General features: G+C 42.3%; 1 protein-coding gene across 8 annotated transcripts in view; it reads left to right on the forward strand.

The window, feature by feature from the left end:
• Positions 1 to 15,352, forward strand: part of Cadm1 (cell adhesion molecule 1) — a 329,281-nt gene that overhangs the window by 292,970 nt on the left and 20,959 nt on the right. For 3 of the 8 annotated variants that reach the window (XM_006979765.4, XM_006979764.4, XM_042280837.2), the window contains 2 exons: positions 4,302 to 4,382; positions 14,853 to 14,885. The exons of 1 other annotated variant lie outside the window; for it this stretch is intronic. In XM_006979765.4, the coding sequence (XP_006979827.1) occupies positions 4,302 to 4,382; positions 14,853 to 14,885 (114 nt within the window). The remainder of the gene's footprint in view (positions 1 to 4,301; positions 4,383 to 14,852; positions 14,886 to 15,352) is intronic. 4 more of the 8 variants (XM_042280843.2, XM_042280840.2, XM_076576204.1 and 1 more) reach the window with 2 other exon arrangements.

The raw sequence follows: 15,352 nt of genomic DNA on the forward strand, positions 1-15,352 counted from the left end.
CCAGTAAACACTCAGAATAAATGCAAGGTCCTTGGTAGTTGCAGAGACCACCTACACCTTCTGTTTTAGACACAAATGCCAACTTTTAAAAAGATGTCATATTTTCTTAACATCTTTCTACAGGGTTATTAAAGCATATTATCATGAATTTCACTTTGGAATCAGCAGATACACATTGAACACCTATGGTTCTGGGCATTTCCCATTCATATCTTGCTGATTTTGTATATTGTGAATATCCTCTATTTAGTTGAGAAGTACACTCTCTTTATAGTCTTGTGGTATCAAATTGAATCTCTTCTGTCCAATTGAAGTCTCTTCATTTTATACTAGGAAACAGTCATGCATTGGCCCAACATATGAGTAACCAGAAGCATCGAAATCCTAATGTTATAAATATTTGAATATGGGGGCCCCATTTCTGTCTTCATGATAGCTTTGTAAATATAGGCATTGACACATAAATTATACATATGGAATAATATTTACACTGTACTGTTTCAGAACCTGGGCACCCTCCTTATGAAGGAGAGGCATCTTTAAACAGAGAGAGAGGCATCCTTTGTGCCATACCTATGTGAATATGAAATTATAATCTTTAGCCTTTACCTGAGGGATTTTTTTTTCCCTGTTAACACATGGTTCTCAACCTTCTTCATACTGCAACCCTTTAATACAGTTCCTCATGTTGTGGTGACCCCAACCATAAAATTATTTAGTTGCGAATTCTTAACTGTAATTTTGCTACTGTTATGGATCATAATGTAAATATCTGTTATGCAATGCCAAAGGGGTCAACACCCACAGATTGAGAACTGCTGCCTTAGCATAATATAAAATTAAAAGATCCTGTCAAATCCCTGCATTTGCAAGCCTTTAGAGTAGGCTGTCTTTGCATGCTGCCCAGTCTCCTAAGTGGTCCATACCCAGCTACTGTTCTCCTCAGTGGTTAAGGAAATCTACAAAAAGAGAATGGTTCTGCTGCAGAAGTGAGAAAGGGGCCTGGGCACCCAGTTTCAGCTGGCGAGGTGCAGAGCAGCTCTGTCGCACTATTTGGCAGAGATAGGAGATACTTTCTTCTCTGTGCTTTGCATACACCCCTTCCACCCTAAGGTCTAAGCCTGAAAGAAGTGCCCCTGACATTTGTGCCCAGGTTTATAGACATCAGTCTAGTTCTTTTTACAGGCTTCACATTCCAAACAACAGTGAGCACTTTCTGCCCGTCTGTGATGCACTTCTCTGATTCAGAAGACTGAAAACAGTTCAACTGTACCTACTATTCCTACATCTCAAGATGAGAAGAAGAAACATTTTTGAGGCCCTGTTTGACAAACATATTGCATAATTTGGAAAATTAGCTTATAGCCAGAATTTGTTGAGTGTTCCCTTCATGCTGTATCTGGCATTGACAGTTTTAGACGATTTCATCCAATTTCCACCACTACACCATGATCTGTGCTTATCTTTCACCCCATTCGACATGATCAAGTGAAGCTTAGAACGATCATACAACATGGCCTAGTTCACAGGGTCCCCAGATTGCCTTAGGGCCACCACACTGTCATCCCAAAACCCACTGCGAAGTTGATCTTTGCAGTTCCTCTTATTCATGGCTTTTCAAGAGACCAAGTCCCTCCAAAATAAGATTGGCCTTTTGAGATTAGCTCCCTGGACCATAATGCATTATTTGAAAAGTAAGAATTGTGGGAACTCACCTACTTAGGCAAACATACCTGTATACAGGCATATCCATGATCCATCCAGCCTCCTAGGGATTCTCTATTTCTTGGTCCCTGCTGGAAGCACCATTGGAATGGCAGGCTAGCATACTAAACCAAAGTATTGCTGGTCTAGTAACAAAACATTCTAACAATTTGGGCAGGGATAGGTAGACTGTCTTTCCAGAGCAATATACTGTGGTACTTAAGCAATTTTTAAAGTACTCTGTGCACTAAAAGTTGATACACTTCTAAAATATTTAATTCTCTGGAAGTCACTTCTCTCCTCAAAGCATCTGGCTGGTTAGAGCCTGAATCCCAGTTGGGTTTGTTCTTTTAGCATCCATGTTTCAAGCACAGCTCATTAGCTCCAGCTCTTTCTGTTTCTCCCTGTGTTTGTTATAATGCTGCACATTGATTTCAGGGCCTCTGGCATAGTGGGTAAGCACTCTCTGATGAGCTACATCCCAGCCCTCTGCTTTCGTAAATAGTGGCCTTGTGCTACCCTTCTTACTGAAAATGACCTCAGCAAGGATGTTTCACCTGATAATGGAATCTGATTCATTCAAGATTTCCTGAGCCAGATGTGAAGGACAAGATTTGCCCAGCAGTGATGGAGATCACTGAATGTGTACCATTTTTACATATTGAGAGGTCCTGGTGACCTCTCCCTGACATGTGTCCTCTTGTTCATCTTGTCTGCCTTTTGGTTCATAATTAAATCTTCAGATCACATTCACCCTCATTCTTACCGTGTGGCACACATCCTATGCTTTGTGCTATTGCATTTAGGAGTGGTTTTGAAAATAGCATTAGAGTACAGCAGGGCACGTCTTCTGAGTTATTGCTGTTCAGCACCAATGCTTTAAGTCAGACAAACAGAAAAACCACATTATTTGTCCCCTGGATGGGCAGGAGGCACTCTCTGGACAGTTTACTTGTAGTGGAAGGAGGCGGGCGGTGTCTCCCACTCTGGCTCGAGTCTCAGGGCACTCGGCTCACCTGTCTTTAGTTGGCACCTGTCATTGATGTAAATGTGTTCAAACAAGTTGCCCAATCACAAAAACAACTTCCTCACCTGTGGCTTCCATAAAACACACCAAAGGACAAGACTGAAATGATGCTCAGTCATTTCTTATCCTGTTCTTTTAAAAGGGTAATTTAAATTTTAAATTTCATCATTTCTACTTCTTAGAATGAGACTTTGCCTGGAGTCCTTTTTTTTTTAGACTCATTGGAGGCTGCATTAAACAACAGTTTAATTTGCTTGTTTCCACATCTTCAAGGAGAAAAACCTGGCACAAAGCAGAACCGTGTGCTGTTGGTCCTTCCTTATCAAGTTCATACAAGTCTGATTGTATGAGAGAAGCAGTTGGTGGAGAAAATGAAAACCTTTGATTATTGATCAATGATAGGCAGCATTTCATGCAGCCCTTGCAGCCAAGCCCAAAAGAGTCATTCCATCAACTCCCAGGAAGTTGTGCCAAACCCAGTAAAGGTGCAATATATAATTAAAGTTTTGATGTATTAATTAGACAATCCGAGAGCTCACTTGAAGATAAAAGGACACCAGATGTGTCAGGGAGAAAAAGTTGACGTGCTTTAGATAAAATTTAAAATCAAAAGCCTTCAAATCGTCCTCTGCTCTATTATAGCAGAATGATTGCTTAGTTCAAAGTCTTGCTGACAATTTAACATATTCAGTTTGATCATCTGGGCTTAGATTTTTTTTCTTTTTTGCCCTTTCCTTATCCCCAAATAATTTTTGAGATGATAGAAGATACAGTGTATCAAGTACCAGACAGAGGCATCCTCTCAGGCTCCTGGATTTGAGGGTCAAACATCGTTTATATTTAGCTCTCTTGTTTACAAGGTAGAAGATGTTCTTTCATTTTTATCATTGTGGTCCACTTAGGTCAAGCTTTTAACATGAGCAAAGGCAACTTATTAATATTTATAAGGTGTAAAAATTTATTGACTTTTAAAAAAAATAACATCTCAGTAAAATCTCACTTGCCTGGAACTTGGTCTTCAGTCCGTGGTGACATTCTCTCTTCTTTGTACTTATTATGGATACAGAAGTGGTTTTCCTTCCTGCTGGGATGTATTGATGGAGAATAATGAAGTTAGCATTTGCAGAGAGCATGTGTGCAGTGCCACGTTCATCCTTGGCTGATACAGGCCCTTTAAATGCAGCAGCTCCTTCAACTCTTTCCTCCCATCTGTGAAGTAGAAAGGGACAGCCATTGTACTTTCTTGGCACAGAGGTGACTTAGCCTTGCCTTTAAGATCTGGCGGGGTTAGGGGTTTTGAGTGTTTAGATTTTTTTTTCTCACTTTCCTATTTCCCATTTCATTTGTATTCACTTCATGAATAAGAAAGCTGTTCTTCTTTTCTTAGCTCTTCCAACTGAGGCTTTGGGATGTAGTTTCAGACCTACATCTCTGAGGGGAAGGAACTTGATGGTTTAAAGAAGGAAGCCATCCAACCAACATCTCAGTGTCTCCATGCCTTCGTTTGTCGTTACTGGTCATTGTTGTGTTCAGCATTGTGGGTTTGATTTTCCTTTTTTTTTTTATCCAGATCCCCCCACAACTATCCCTCCTCCCACAACAACCACCACCACTACCACCACCACCACCACCATCCTTACCATCATCACAGGTATGGTACCGTCATTGCCATTGGAAATGTCCTGAATGTATATTGTCTTTCTGGTATGAACAAAAAGAAGCCTAGCTGTTCCCTCTAAGTCCTGAGCTTACATGTTCCTTTACTTTGGAGCTCCAGAGACACTCGATACTATCTATGCTCTTGAGCTGAATCTTAAGGCTCTAGGAGGAACTTTAACATCTAAGCTGTTAACACATCAGATGACTCGCACCTTAGCATGAGGGAATTCTTTTTGAAGCATCACCACCCAAGGCAAAAACACTAGGGAAAATGGCAGCCTGGCTACTAAAGAGCCCTCCAGTAGCTTCTGCTTGGCCACAGCTGACATGGTAAGTATTATGGCCTGGATCCTGTCTTGATCTACATCTTAATCCACATGAAGAAAATACATGCACTAACTTTCAGCATGCCTTCTTGGGCCACACTGCAGAATGCACTGCCATCCTCCTTCCTCTCATGGGTGCCTGCTGGTAGTATGGCTGCATGGGCCTCTTGTTGCCTGGGAGACTGTCTTTTCCAAGCTGAGCACTCATATGCACCACCTCTTTTTGATATGGCCTCCCTCCTCATCCTGGTGCCCAGTGGCTCTCAAATAGTTTGATGTTGCTTGACTGGGATTCTTCTGGTCTAGCAAGAGAGGACGGCTTCATGGCTGTACCAGCTCCGTGTGCAGGACCTCTTAGACCAGGCCTTCCCCAACTGCTGCTTCCAAGTGTCCACTCTAAGAGGGGAAAGAATCTCTTGAAAAACTGACTTTGCCACCACATAGGTCTGTTACCTAGCTAGTGTCCAAGGTCCCTTTGAACCATGTGTCTGGCCATTGCATCCCTAGACTCCTTGATACCCACTGAATATCTCACGTGGTGCTCTTCACGTTCCACTCTTTAGCATTCAATGTCTAGCAACCACCTTCTAGGATCACACTGACTTTTCTGGAGATGTTTTCTTTTCCATTTGCTCAAGAGTCGATGAGACGACAGAATGCAAGGTGCTCAATGAGAGGAGGCCTCATCGGTACCGATTATGGTGGATCCTCTAATCCAGGTGTTCTTTACTTGGTAGCTGTTGCAGTGGGACAGAGGACTCTGCTGTAACCCACCGTCGAAGGGCTTCCCAAACACTGGCTACAGACACATCTGTGCCTGTGCTAAACGTTACACCTCTGAAAAATCCATCACTTGGTCTCGTGTCTCATTCTAAAGCTGGTTCCGCTAGAACATTTGCTTCCTGATTCTTGTCTGTGTGTTTCTGCTTGAGCTGTCAGTTCCCCTTGCTTCTTAGTTAACTCAGTTTTGTGCATAGTAGACGAATCGCTGGCATCTTCTGTATCATTCATTAGCATATCAAAGATGTTCCCCCTCTGCTTGGATGTCCACAGCAGCCATACTGCTGGTGCTTCATCCTAAGAATTCAGTTCCTCGCCTCTTCTCTAGTTAGTAACCTGGACTGAGTGTGTACTTTTTTATTTTGTGTTTTGTTTGGCTGGCGTTGTTGGGATGGAACCCAGGGCCTCTGAAATACTAGGCAAGCACTGGACAGCTGAAATATATCAGTCCTTTAAGCATGTGCTTCTCTTATCAGGTTTCATAGCTTCCTGTGAAAGGCCTTTTGGATGTCAGAATAAATAACCAAATTATGTAGGTATCATTAGCAGTGTGTTCGTCCTTGAAGAAGTATGACCCAGCCTTTGTACGTCCCATGCTAGAAGGTTCTATGTAGGTATCTGTATGGGTTTACTTCTGAAGCCAATAAAGTCCTCACTCATTCTGTGCATAAACTCCCCATTTTTTTGAATGTGGAACAGCACTTTTCATGTGTGACTGGCCTCATCACTGGCCTAGGGTTTTGTTTTGTTTTGTTTTTAGAGTGTTAGCATTCCCTAACTTCCCTATCACCACAGTCAATCTCCCAAGTCACCTGAGTTGCTCTAATTCACAGCTCTTTTGCTCCCAAGGACCTCCTCCTCTGAGGTCCTCCAACATCTACAACTCATCATGATCACAGTTGTGACTGCACAGATCCCATCTAAAAAGAAATTCTTAGAATAAACAACACCATATTTCTGTCCACATCAGAGATGACTTTAATTGGAATGTGTCTACTTCTGTCTCTGCCACTGTCCTCTCCATTCAAAATAACTCAGGATGATCTCACAGGTGTACTTCGGTCTGTGGGTGTTAGCACTTGAATGCTTTCTACACACAAAATGCATCAGTGGTAATGAATGCCCAGATCTTCAGTGGCACACCCAAGAGTTATTAAACTAAAATTGCTACTAAAACAGCCTTGTGGAATCCATCACCTTAATTGATGTGATCTTTCAGGGTTACTGTGTCTTAAGAAGCCACCTTCTATATATTTATCTTGCCCAGAAAGCAACCTGTAGAATTTAACGTTTGTTCCTTTCTCCAAACAGATTAAAGGTTATGGACTTGGATGGTTCTGTGTCCCATTTTAAAGGTCCAGGCTAGCCTCTAGATTTAGATAGGTTCCTAAGAATCTTCCAGATGGAATCCTGACAAATGGATAGCTAAATTAATTTCCACTCCTCCTCTCTTGTACTGTTTGGTACGTTTACAGTTGCCATTAGCCTTAAAAGCTTCAACAGCCAAACCCAGCGACAGTAACATAAAGCTGGGCTCTAAAGAGAAAAAGAGGAAGCAGCCACAGTCAGCCGTCTCTTTCCTCCTAAGTCAAGTGCAGTAATTGAAACCCATTCCCCAGGTCAGAGTGTCATTACCAGAAAAACGTACAAATGCGATAGAAAAATAGTTTTGGCCTCAAAAGGTCCTGGTTGATTTCTAATTTTTCCAAAAGAAGCATTGCATGGCTATCTTTGACCTTCCCTAAGCAGGGAAATGGAAGTGTTCCCCTTGTTAGGAAGACAGGCTGGCATTCTGTTCCGAGTCACCCAGCTCTCTCAAAACACGCTAAAGCTCCATTCTGGAGACCCTTGAAGGGAGGAATCCTATGGGCCTCCAACTCTTCTTTGCCCCCTCTCCCCCCCCCCCCCAGTTTTATGTTTCCTAGGAGAGCAGTGGCCTTTGCATAATGTCTTCTCCACTTGAAGCAGATCTGGTGACATGTCACTTGCACCTGAAGGGTAGCCATGTCTAAGGAAAATTTGCTGCAGTATGTTGAGTACCAGAACATACTTAGGCTGGGCATAGTGTGCACACCTTTAATCCCAGCACTGGAGAGGCAGAGGCAGGTGGATTTTTGTGAGTTGGAGGCCGACATGGTCTATATAGTGAGGCCTTGTCTCAAAAAAAATAGAAAATAAAAATAAAAATAAAAAAATTAGGTATCCATCTTCCATATCAGCAGAGTTGTAGCTTTTCCACTGACATTATGCTAAGACCTCTAGAACAATTTGAGGATAGAATTGGGTGAGAAGTCATGTAGAGCCTCCTTGGCATTTGTCCTAAGCTTCAAAAGTATCTCTCTTATCATTCCTGCTCATTGACATTATGATCATGTGGTTCTGTTCAGCTCTTGGCTTTGAGAAGCTCCCCCTCTCAGTGTTTTATTTCTGATCACATCAAGCTGTCCATGGGGTTTCTTCATTTAAGAGAGTATATGCCATGGCACAGGAACAAGCCAGATGAATTGTTTGAACTTTCTTCTTAGGCACCCTCGTGTTTTAGGCCAGGAGCAGCTCCTGTCTTTGTGCCTGGTGGTAGCTTTAGCCTCTTCCTCTCCATTGGGTCAGGCTTCCTTCCTGAAACTTCCTTCGGAGAGCCTCTATGCTTCTCTCCTTAATTAACCTGGATATTGTATTGTTTGTGCCTGGCGGAGTCCTGGCTGGTGCTTGATGGAGAGTGCCATGGAAAGTTCTCAACATTCACTCACACACACTCTCAACAGTTTAGATACAAAATTCAGGCCAGGGGGAGCTCAACCTGTAGGTCACACTGTACACACAACTGCCATAAATTAAAAAAAAAAATTAAAACAGCCTTAGAATAAGAATGAATAGCTATAGGCCAGATTGTGAGACGCATTTAAATATCCTTTCATAAGAATGAAGTAGGTCATTTCTAAATGAGTTTTTCTCTTTTTTTAAAGCATGTATTCAATTAAATATTTAGTGTTTCTTGGAAAAGAAATAGCATGGTTTCTCTTATTGGTGTCAAAGCACTCAAGCCAATATACCTGCGAGGAAATGACTCCTAGCCTCAGGCCTATGTTATTATTTAGGCTTTCACAGCTTGATATCATAGGCTTTTTCAATGTTAATGTGGATCAGATCCTACAAAGAAGGCAGACATAGGCTTTATCTTTCAGTGGTATTTGGAGAGTATGCCAGTAAGGGAACTTACACCCGACATGCATGTGGTATCTTAGATGTAAAGGAGAGGACATGTGTGCTTGGTGCTAAGTCTATGGTGTGGCCATCTAAGTACTAATAGAGCCTTGCTCCACATAGAGCTCTCAGTTCCCCGAGTCTGAGTCTAGTGATTCCATTTATGCTGCTGGTATTGGCAGGGTGCAAGGGCTATAAGCTGATCTGCTTTTAAGTATGCATTCCTTAAAGATTGAGCACCCACAGAGTTTTCAGAAAAGGACTTCTTAAATTCCTTCCTGTACAGTTGAGAGATGCCATGCACCTGGAGTATTGTCAAAGGCTGTTGGTGCCACAGGAGAGCATCACAGAAGTGCTCTATGCTCAGTGCTATCAAAGAACAGATAGAATGTGGATACGAAAGAATAGCATTTGGAAATTAAGCATGAAGAACCCGTAGTACTTCTAGCATCTCTCTTCAAGGTGTGTCTATTTATGTTGCCTAGAGTAAGCCTCCTATTTTTCTAGGAAACACACATCCTTCATCCTAGAACGTTTAGTGAATTGTCTTCTTCCTAGGGTTGGCATCTACTCCATTAATGCCGTCTCCCCCTCATGTGCTGAACACTTACATCAGTTACAGAGTGGAACTGATAAGCCAGTATGCCTGAGGACAACAATATTATTAGGGCCCTAATTAATATTAGTGAGCCTCTTTTTACCTACTATACCACCTTTGCATGTCCATTTCTTTTCATACTGTCCTGTCTACATTTTCATTTTGTCAGTAATTGTAAACCCACTACCTATTGCCTCATATCCAACCACATTACCCATGCTGGTTTAGGAAGGAGCAGAAGAAACTAAGAGAACCACAGATATTGAAAGTCATCAGATTCAACATTTTTTTTAACAGAATGAGGGGTGGAAAGTGAGGTGAGATGTCTTTATTCTACGATTTCCTTGGTAATTTTCCTAAGTATATGTTCTTTATTTAAACATTAGTCCTGGAGATAGAGATCCAACCAGTTTCTGTGCTCAACATCTGTCAATGAAGCACATAATAACAGTAGCACAGATATGAATTTCTTGGGATTCAGAAGCGATACCTGGAGCTCTCCCAGCAGTAGGAACATGGGAATGAAGGGCAGTCTGCCAGGATCTCCTGCAAGATGAGTCTCATCAGCCTTGAAGAGCCCCGCCCCCTTTTCTCTGTGGCCATCACTACCTGCAGCCCTTCCAGCTTTCCCTCCCTGGCCTTGTGTCCTGACCCCTTGGTCCCTTCCCACTGGCATTTAGAGACAATGCCATAGGGATTGTTTTCCCTGTTAAAGGAAGCCACTCTACAGATTCTGATTATTTTGCAGAACATCTGGTTTGCAAATGAGACGATCTCTGGGGCATGGGCTGCGCAGAGTGAACAATTTTGAAGACACTTTTAACAAAACTTGAAATTGCTTAACAACAACAACAAAATCAGCTCCCCTTCCTGCTGTTCTGGGGCTGGGGAGGCGGCTTCATGAGGAAAGTGCTTGCTCCTCAAGCATGAAAGCCTAAGTTAGGGTTCCCCAACACTCATGAAAGAAGCTGGGTGTGGCAGTCTGTACAGATAGTCCCAGCCCTTGGGAGCAGAGACAAGAGCATTCCAGGAACGCACAGCCACCCAGTCTAGACAAAACGGTGAGCTCCAGGTTTAGTGAGAGATTCTGTCTCAAAGATAGATAGATAGATAGATAGATAGATAGATAGATAGATAGATAGATAGATAGATAGATAGATAGATAGATAGATAGATAGATGAGGTGGAGAAGCAGTTGAGGACATCCTGGTCGACCCCTTGTCTCCACATGCACCCACACAGGTGAGTACACACACTCATACTTGTTAATCCCCCCTCCCTCGCCTCTCCCCCACCTCGTAAAATAGCTTTCTGTCCTAGGGCACTTGGTTTAGGCCTTTTAGCTTAGCTCTGTTCCTAGCCACTTCCTCCATCATTAAAAAATAGTAGATTAATTAAGCAGAACATAGGTGGCAAGGAAATTAATTGGAAAACTAGTAGAAAATACATTTTAAACTCAAATTTCCCAGCACTTATTTTTTCTTTCAACAGATTTCAAGTAATTTGGAGGGGGGGGAGGAAAAAGAAAAATACCTATATTTAATATATATTGGCAAGCACAGCACAGCTATGAAGTCAAATTGTCAGGGGAATTCTTTGCCTGCCCTGGTGCTGAGATTTAAAGCCCCTTCATAGCAGAGACTGAAGAGGAATTCAATTAAGAAAGCCCGTTGGTTCCGTATTGACTTTGGTTAAGAAAATAAACTAGGGGAAAGTGTATTAAAATGTTGCCAGACTGCTTGTCCCACTTCCTTCTAAGCTTACAGCTGGCAAACCAGGAGAGTTTGAATTCCTTACATCCACGCGCTGCTCCAGGGTCAGCTGGTTTCTCCAGGTTGTACCCACGGCATTTTCTAATGTCCACCCTGGTCTCACATAACCACGTGCCGCCTTACTGCGACTCTGTGTCATAATGCAAGAACAGCACAGATCAATTGGTAAGGAAAGTATTTAAGGTGGTGAATTTAATTTTGCTCTAGGATTTTCATTTTCATTTATGGCACTCGTTGTGTTTGAGACCACGGACTAATTTATGGATTAGTTTTAAGCCCCCAGTCTGTCACACTCAATGAACAATTCTAAGTTGGAGAGAATCCATCTGAAAGGATTAGAATGGGCCACAGTGGGGCTTACACATGACTGTTGCAACTAAGTATTGCCCAGCTGCCTCTCAGGCAGGTTGGATTTTTTTTCCCCTATTCTTGGCTACTTGGTTAAATGACTACTGTCTCCAATCTCACAAACTGCTGTGGCTTTTTCATTTTGCAAATATCTTATACCTCAACGTGCAATATCTGTGATTGTTTTGTGATTTGAGGCAGGGCCACATTAACTGTTTGCAGGGCTGTGAGCTTAAGAAGCAAAGTCAGTGTTGTGAAAAGAATACCTTCCAAGTCAGTGTGAGCCCTGTCTCACAATCCTACTTTTGACTGTAGACTCATAAAACAGCTAGGAAATGCCAACTATGTAAAACTGTGTACACTCGGCATTTGGGAGAACAGAGATTGGCTTGGTTTTATTTGTTTGCTTCTTTCTTTTAAACATATAAAATAATACACAAATGCATTTGCCCTCACTATAATTAAAACTAGAGACAATGGTTTAGCTAAAACCCTTTTGTATATTAGAGCCAATGTCTCCCATTCAACTTTTTGTGACCTCTTTTTCTCATAGACCTAGCTCAAAGATTTTTTTTAAAGACAACACAATAAGGTTTAAAAACCTTTTTGAGGGCAGTTAGACACTAATTTTTAAGCTATTTATTGCATTTATAACTTACATTGGAAATGTCTACATTTGCCCACCAAATTAAAATATTATAAAATGCCCTAGTGACCACCCCAGAAGCTGATACTTGGGGAGTGGACTTGCACTTTTCTCCATTTTCTGATGAAGACACTCAAATAAATCATGTTTCACAGCTCTGTAAACTCACCCCAGAGCCAAGCTGTCTATGGTTTCTGCGTGGTGTCATAATGCAATTACAAAGGAGAATTAGATCCTGTCCTAGCACCCCCACACCATGGGGTGCACACAGTCACTTCTAAAGTATTTTCCCTTCTCTCTTGACTTGAAATAGCCTCTGCTCAGGTCGCATACCAGATGCTCTGTGAGAAACAGAGTCAATAGCTCCCCAGACACACTCTTAATCCTGATTTCAACCCCATAGCCCACCTGTGTTCCTGCTGCAGCATCTCATCCTTTGCTGCTGGTAGGTTTGCCATTTCCAACTGCAGTAATCATGTTGTTTGACTTGAATATGTGTTTGCTTAACTGTTTTAGAGTGTTTTTCCTCAGTATCCCCTTTTCTCTTCTGTTGGGTTCAATTGATGGATTTCGCATCCCTAAAGTTGGGAGCAAAATGCACTATGGTTATGGCTGCATTTATTGTCTGCTGCCCATGTAAGAGCTGACGCCTGGCTTCATCTGGTTTAATTTGGTCATGAAGTTGACATAATGTTGTAATACAGGAAGACAGTAAATTGGGATCATTGGTCAATGCTCAGATCTGATTTTTGAGACTTCTAACTCTCATGTTTTAATACACCCCCTTTTTTCACTTTATACTAATGAAATTTTTACCTGGTCAAAAAAAAAGTTATGTTAGAAGTGCTACCACAAGAATAACGAGCCAAAGCATTTATTGCTTTTTCTCTTCTGTTTTGGAAAGGAGCCAATGCCTGCCCATAAAATGTATTACATGCATATGAATGTTTATACAAATATGCCTTGATCCTGCCCCTCAAATTTAAAGTGCCTCAAACCAATGTTGGACTCGGATGTCTCAACTCTAGAGATGTCTCTGTCATCTTTAAGGATCTGGTGTAGGATTTGTTTCAACTGTACAATTTCCTGTGTTGTTTTCACTGCTATTTTAGGCACACAGACTTGACTTGTAAGTATTATATTCTTCTGCAGTGTATTTTATGGTTTTCCCTCCTTCCTCTATCCTTGAGAAATTTAGTGATCAGTTATATCAAGCTGCATTGGCCTCTCAGACCTCTGGTAAATTCTGGCTCCTTAGAAGGGCTCTGATTTTTTTATGGAAATAGGGCCCCTGTTGTCCCAGAAAGCATGCCAACTGAAGGGGAACGCCAGTGTGAATTCATGTGTCATATTTATACATCAGAAGCTCCAGGCTCATTCGACACCTCCCCCCTCAAAAAAAATTCTATGTTTGATGTTCTGATGCATTTAAACATTGCCTATGTCAAGTTCGAGTCATTGGAAGCAATTGCCAGCTAAAGACCTCCATCATAAAAATGACAGGGAATTGTTTGTGATTTTTAACCCTCAACGTCCCACCTCACCAGCAGCAGCTTATGACTAGGGAGCAGCTGGTACAAGAAACACAAACTGCAGAAGTGAAAAAGAAAGCATTTCTAGTGCATTGATGTTAGAGTGAAGTTGGCTAGAAGAACTGTATTTAAGATGACTGGAAAAAGAATGCCATTGTGCACTTCGTTAACTAGTCACCCCCTTTCTGTAGCCAAAAGTAAAGAGAAAATTCATTTCTTGAGTGCTTTGGGGGAATTTTCCTGTGAAGAGAAGCCATTGCCACAACCTGATAGGAACAAACTCCAACAACTTCAACGGTAGAAGAGGCAGGCCACAAGGAAGAGAGCGCCAACCAAGGTGATGGCTTTGTCTCCTGACCCAGCCAGGACAACAGAATCCTGGCCGCCATACCTGGGGATGTGGTACTGAACCCAGGAATGGCTGGATCCTTGAGATTTGGAAATTCTCAAGCAATGTTTGTCCAGTTGTGTAAACATGTCTGTTTTTATGACAGGCTTCATAGATTATAACGTATCTTGTAGAGAGTGAAGAATCCAGGGTGTATGTGTGTGTGCATGTGCGTGTGTGTGCGCGTGCGTGTGTGTGTGTGTGTGTGTGTGTGTGTGTGTGTGTGTGTGTGTGTCTTGAACATGTTCACTCCCATGGCCTCTCCACGAATTGAACTTACCAGCTAACTTCTGATGAAATAATACAGTGGATGGAGAACCTGAATCTTTATGTTGCACATTCAGCTATGAGCATGAGCTGGAAACGTGTCTTCCTAAAAGTGGAGTTGATTCCTGTGATGCTTAATTGCCAGTCCAGAAGCCCCAACACCCGGGTGGGTTGGGTCACACAAAGGCAATGTTTGAATGTCTGAATCCATTGTTTAACCAGCCTTCCACCTGAGCTTTTCTGTGCAGTCCTGGGCTTCGATGCTTTAAGAACCATCTAGCAGTCACTGAGTTTGCACTGGTGTTTCTCATCACTTTGCATGTCCTCCTGACTATTGACTCGCAAACACGTGTCCTGGCAAGACCCCCAGAACCAAAGAATTTACTGTTTTCCTCCCTGGCTCGCAGCTTTGAGCTCAAGGCATGTCTTAAACAGTGCGCTCACTTCAGATGCTCCTTGCTTCTCATTTAGTATTGCTTGTCACGCGGTGGTCTTTGAAAGCTTGCTCATATATGATCTGTTCCATTTTTTTCCATTCTCCCTTTTTTTGCATGCCGTTCCTCCTGTTCCTCCCCTTCCTCCAACCCTCTGTTCCCGTCTGTAGACACCACGGCGACGACAGAGCCAGCAGTTCACGGTTGGTATCACATTACTGTTTATCTACTTTCTCAGCGCTGCTGAGAGGCAAGGCAAGCCTGGGGAAAAGAAAGAGAAATGCAGTCTTCAAGGGAACTCGGGCTCCAAATAGACCGAGCTCACCGTAAATGCACCGTAATTTTTTAATGCTTGATATTACACCGAGTCTTGTCATTTCTGTTGTGAGTTCAGTGGCCAGTGGTTGCAGTCTGAGATGAGGCCTCCCCTCTGGTGGCAGCGTGTCTGTCACCCATTCTTCCTACTTAGAAAGCTACACCAAACCTCGGAATAAATGAGACTTCAAAAAATTGTTTTCAGTTAAAGGGAAATAAAGTAGTATTTGTCTACAGAGCTAGCATCAGAAATAAAGGCCATATTCCTCCATGAATTCATCCACCCAGCCTCCCCAATCTCTCTTCACTTAAGCTTATGTTTATGGGTGGGAAACAGCTCCCCAGGAATGTTCCC

The sequence above is a fragment of the Peromyscus maniculatus genome, chromosome 7 (assembly GCF_049852395.1).
Source record: "Peromyscus maniculatus bairdii isolate BWxNUB_F1_BW_parent chromosome 7, HU_Pman_BW_mat_3.1, whole genome shotgun sequence".
Lineage (NCBI taxonomy): Eukaryota > Metazoa > Chordata > Mammalia > Rodentia > Cricetidae > Peromyscus > Peromyscus maniculatus.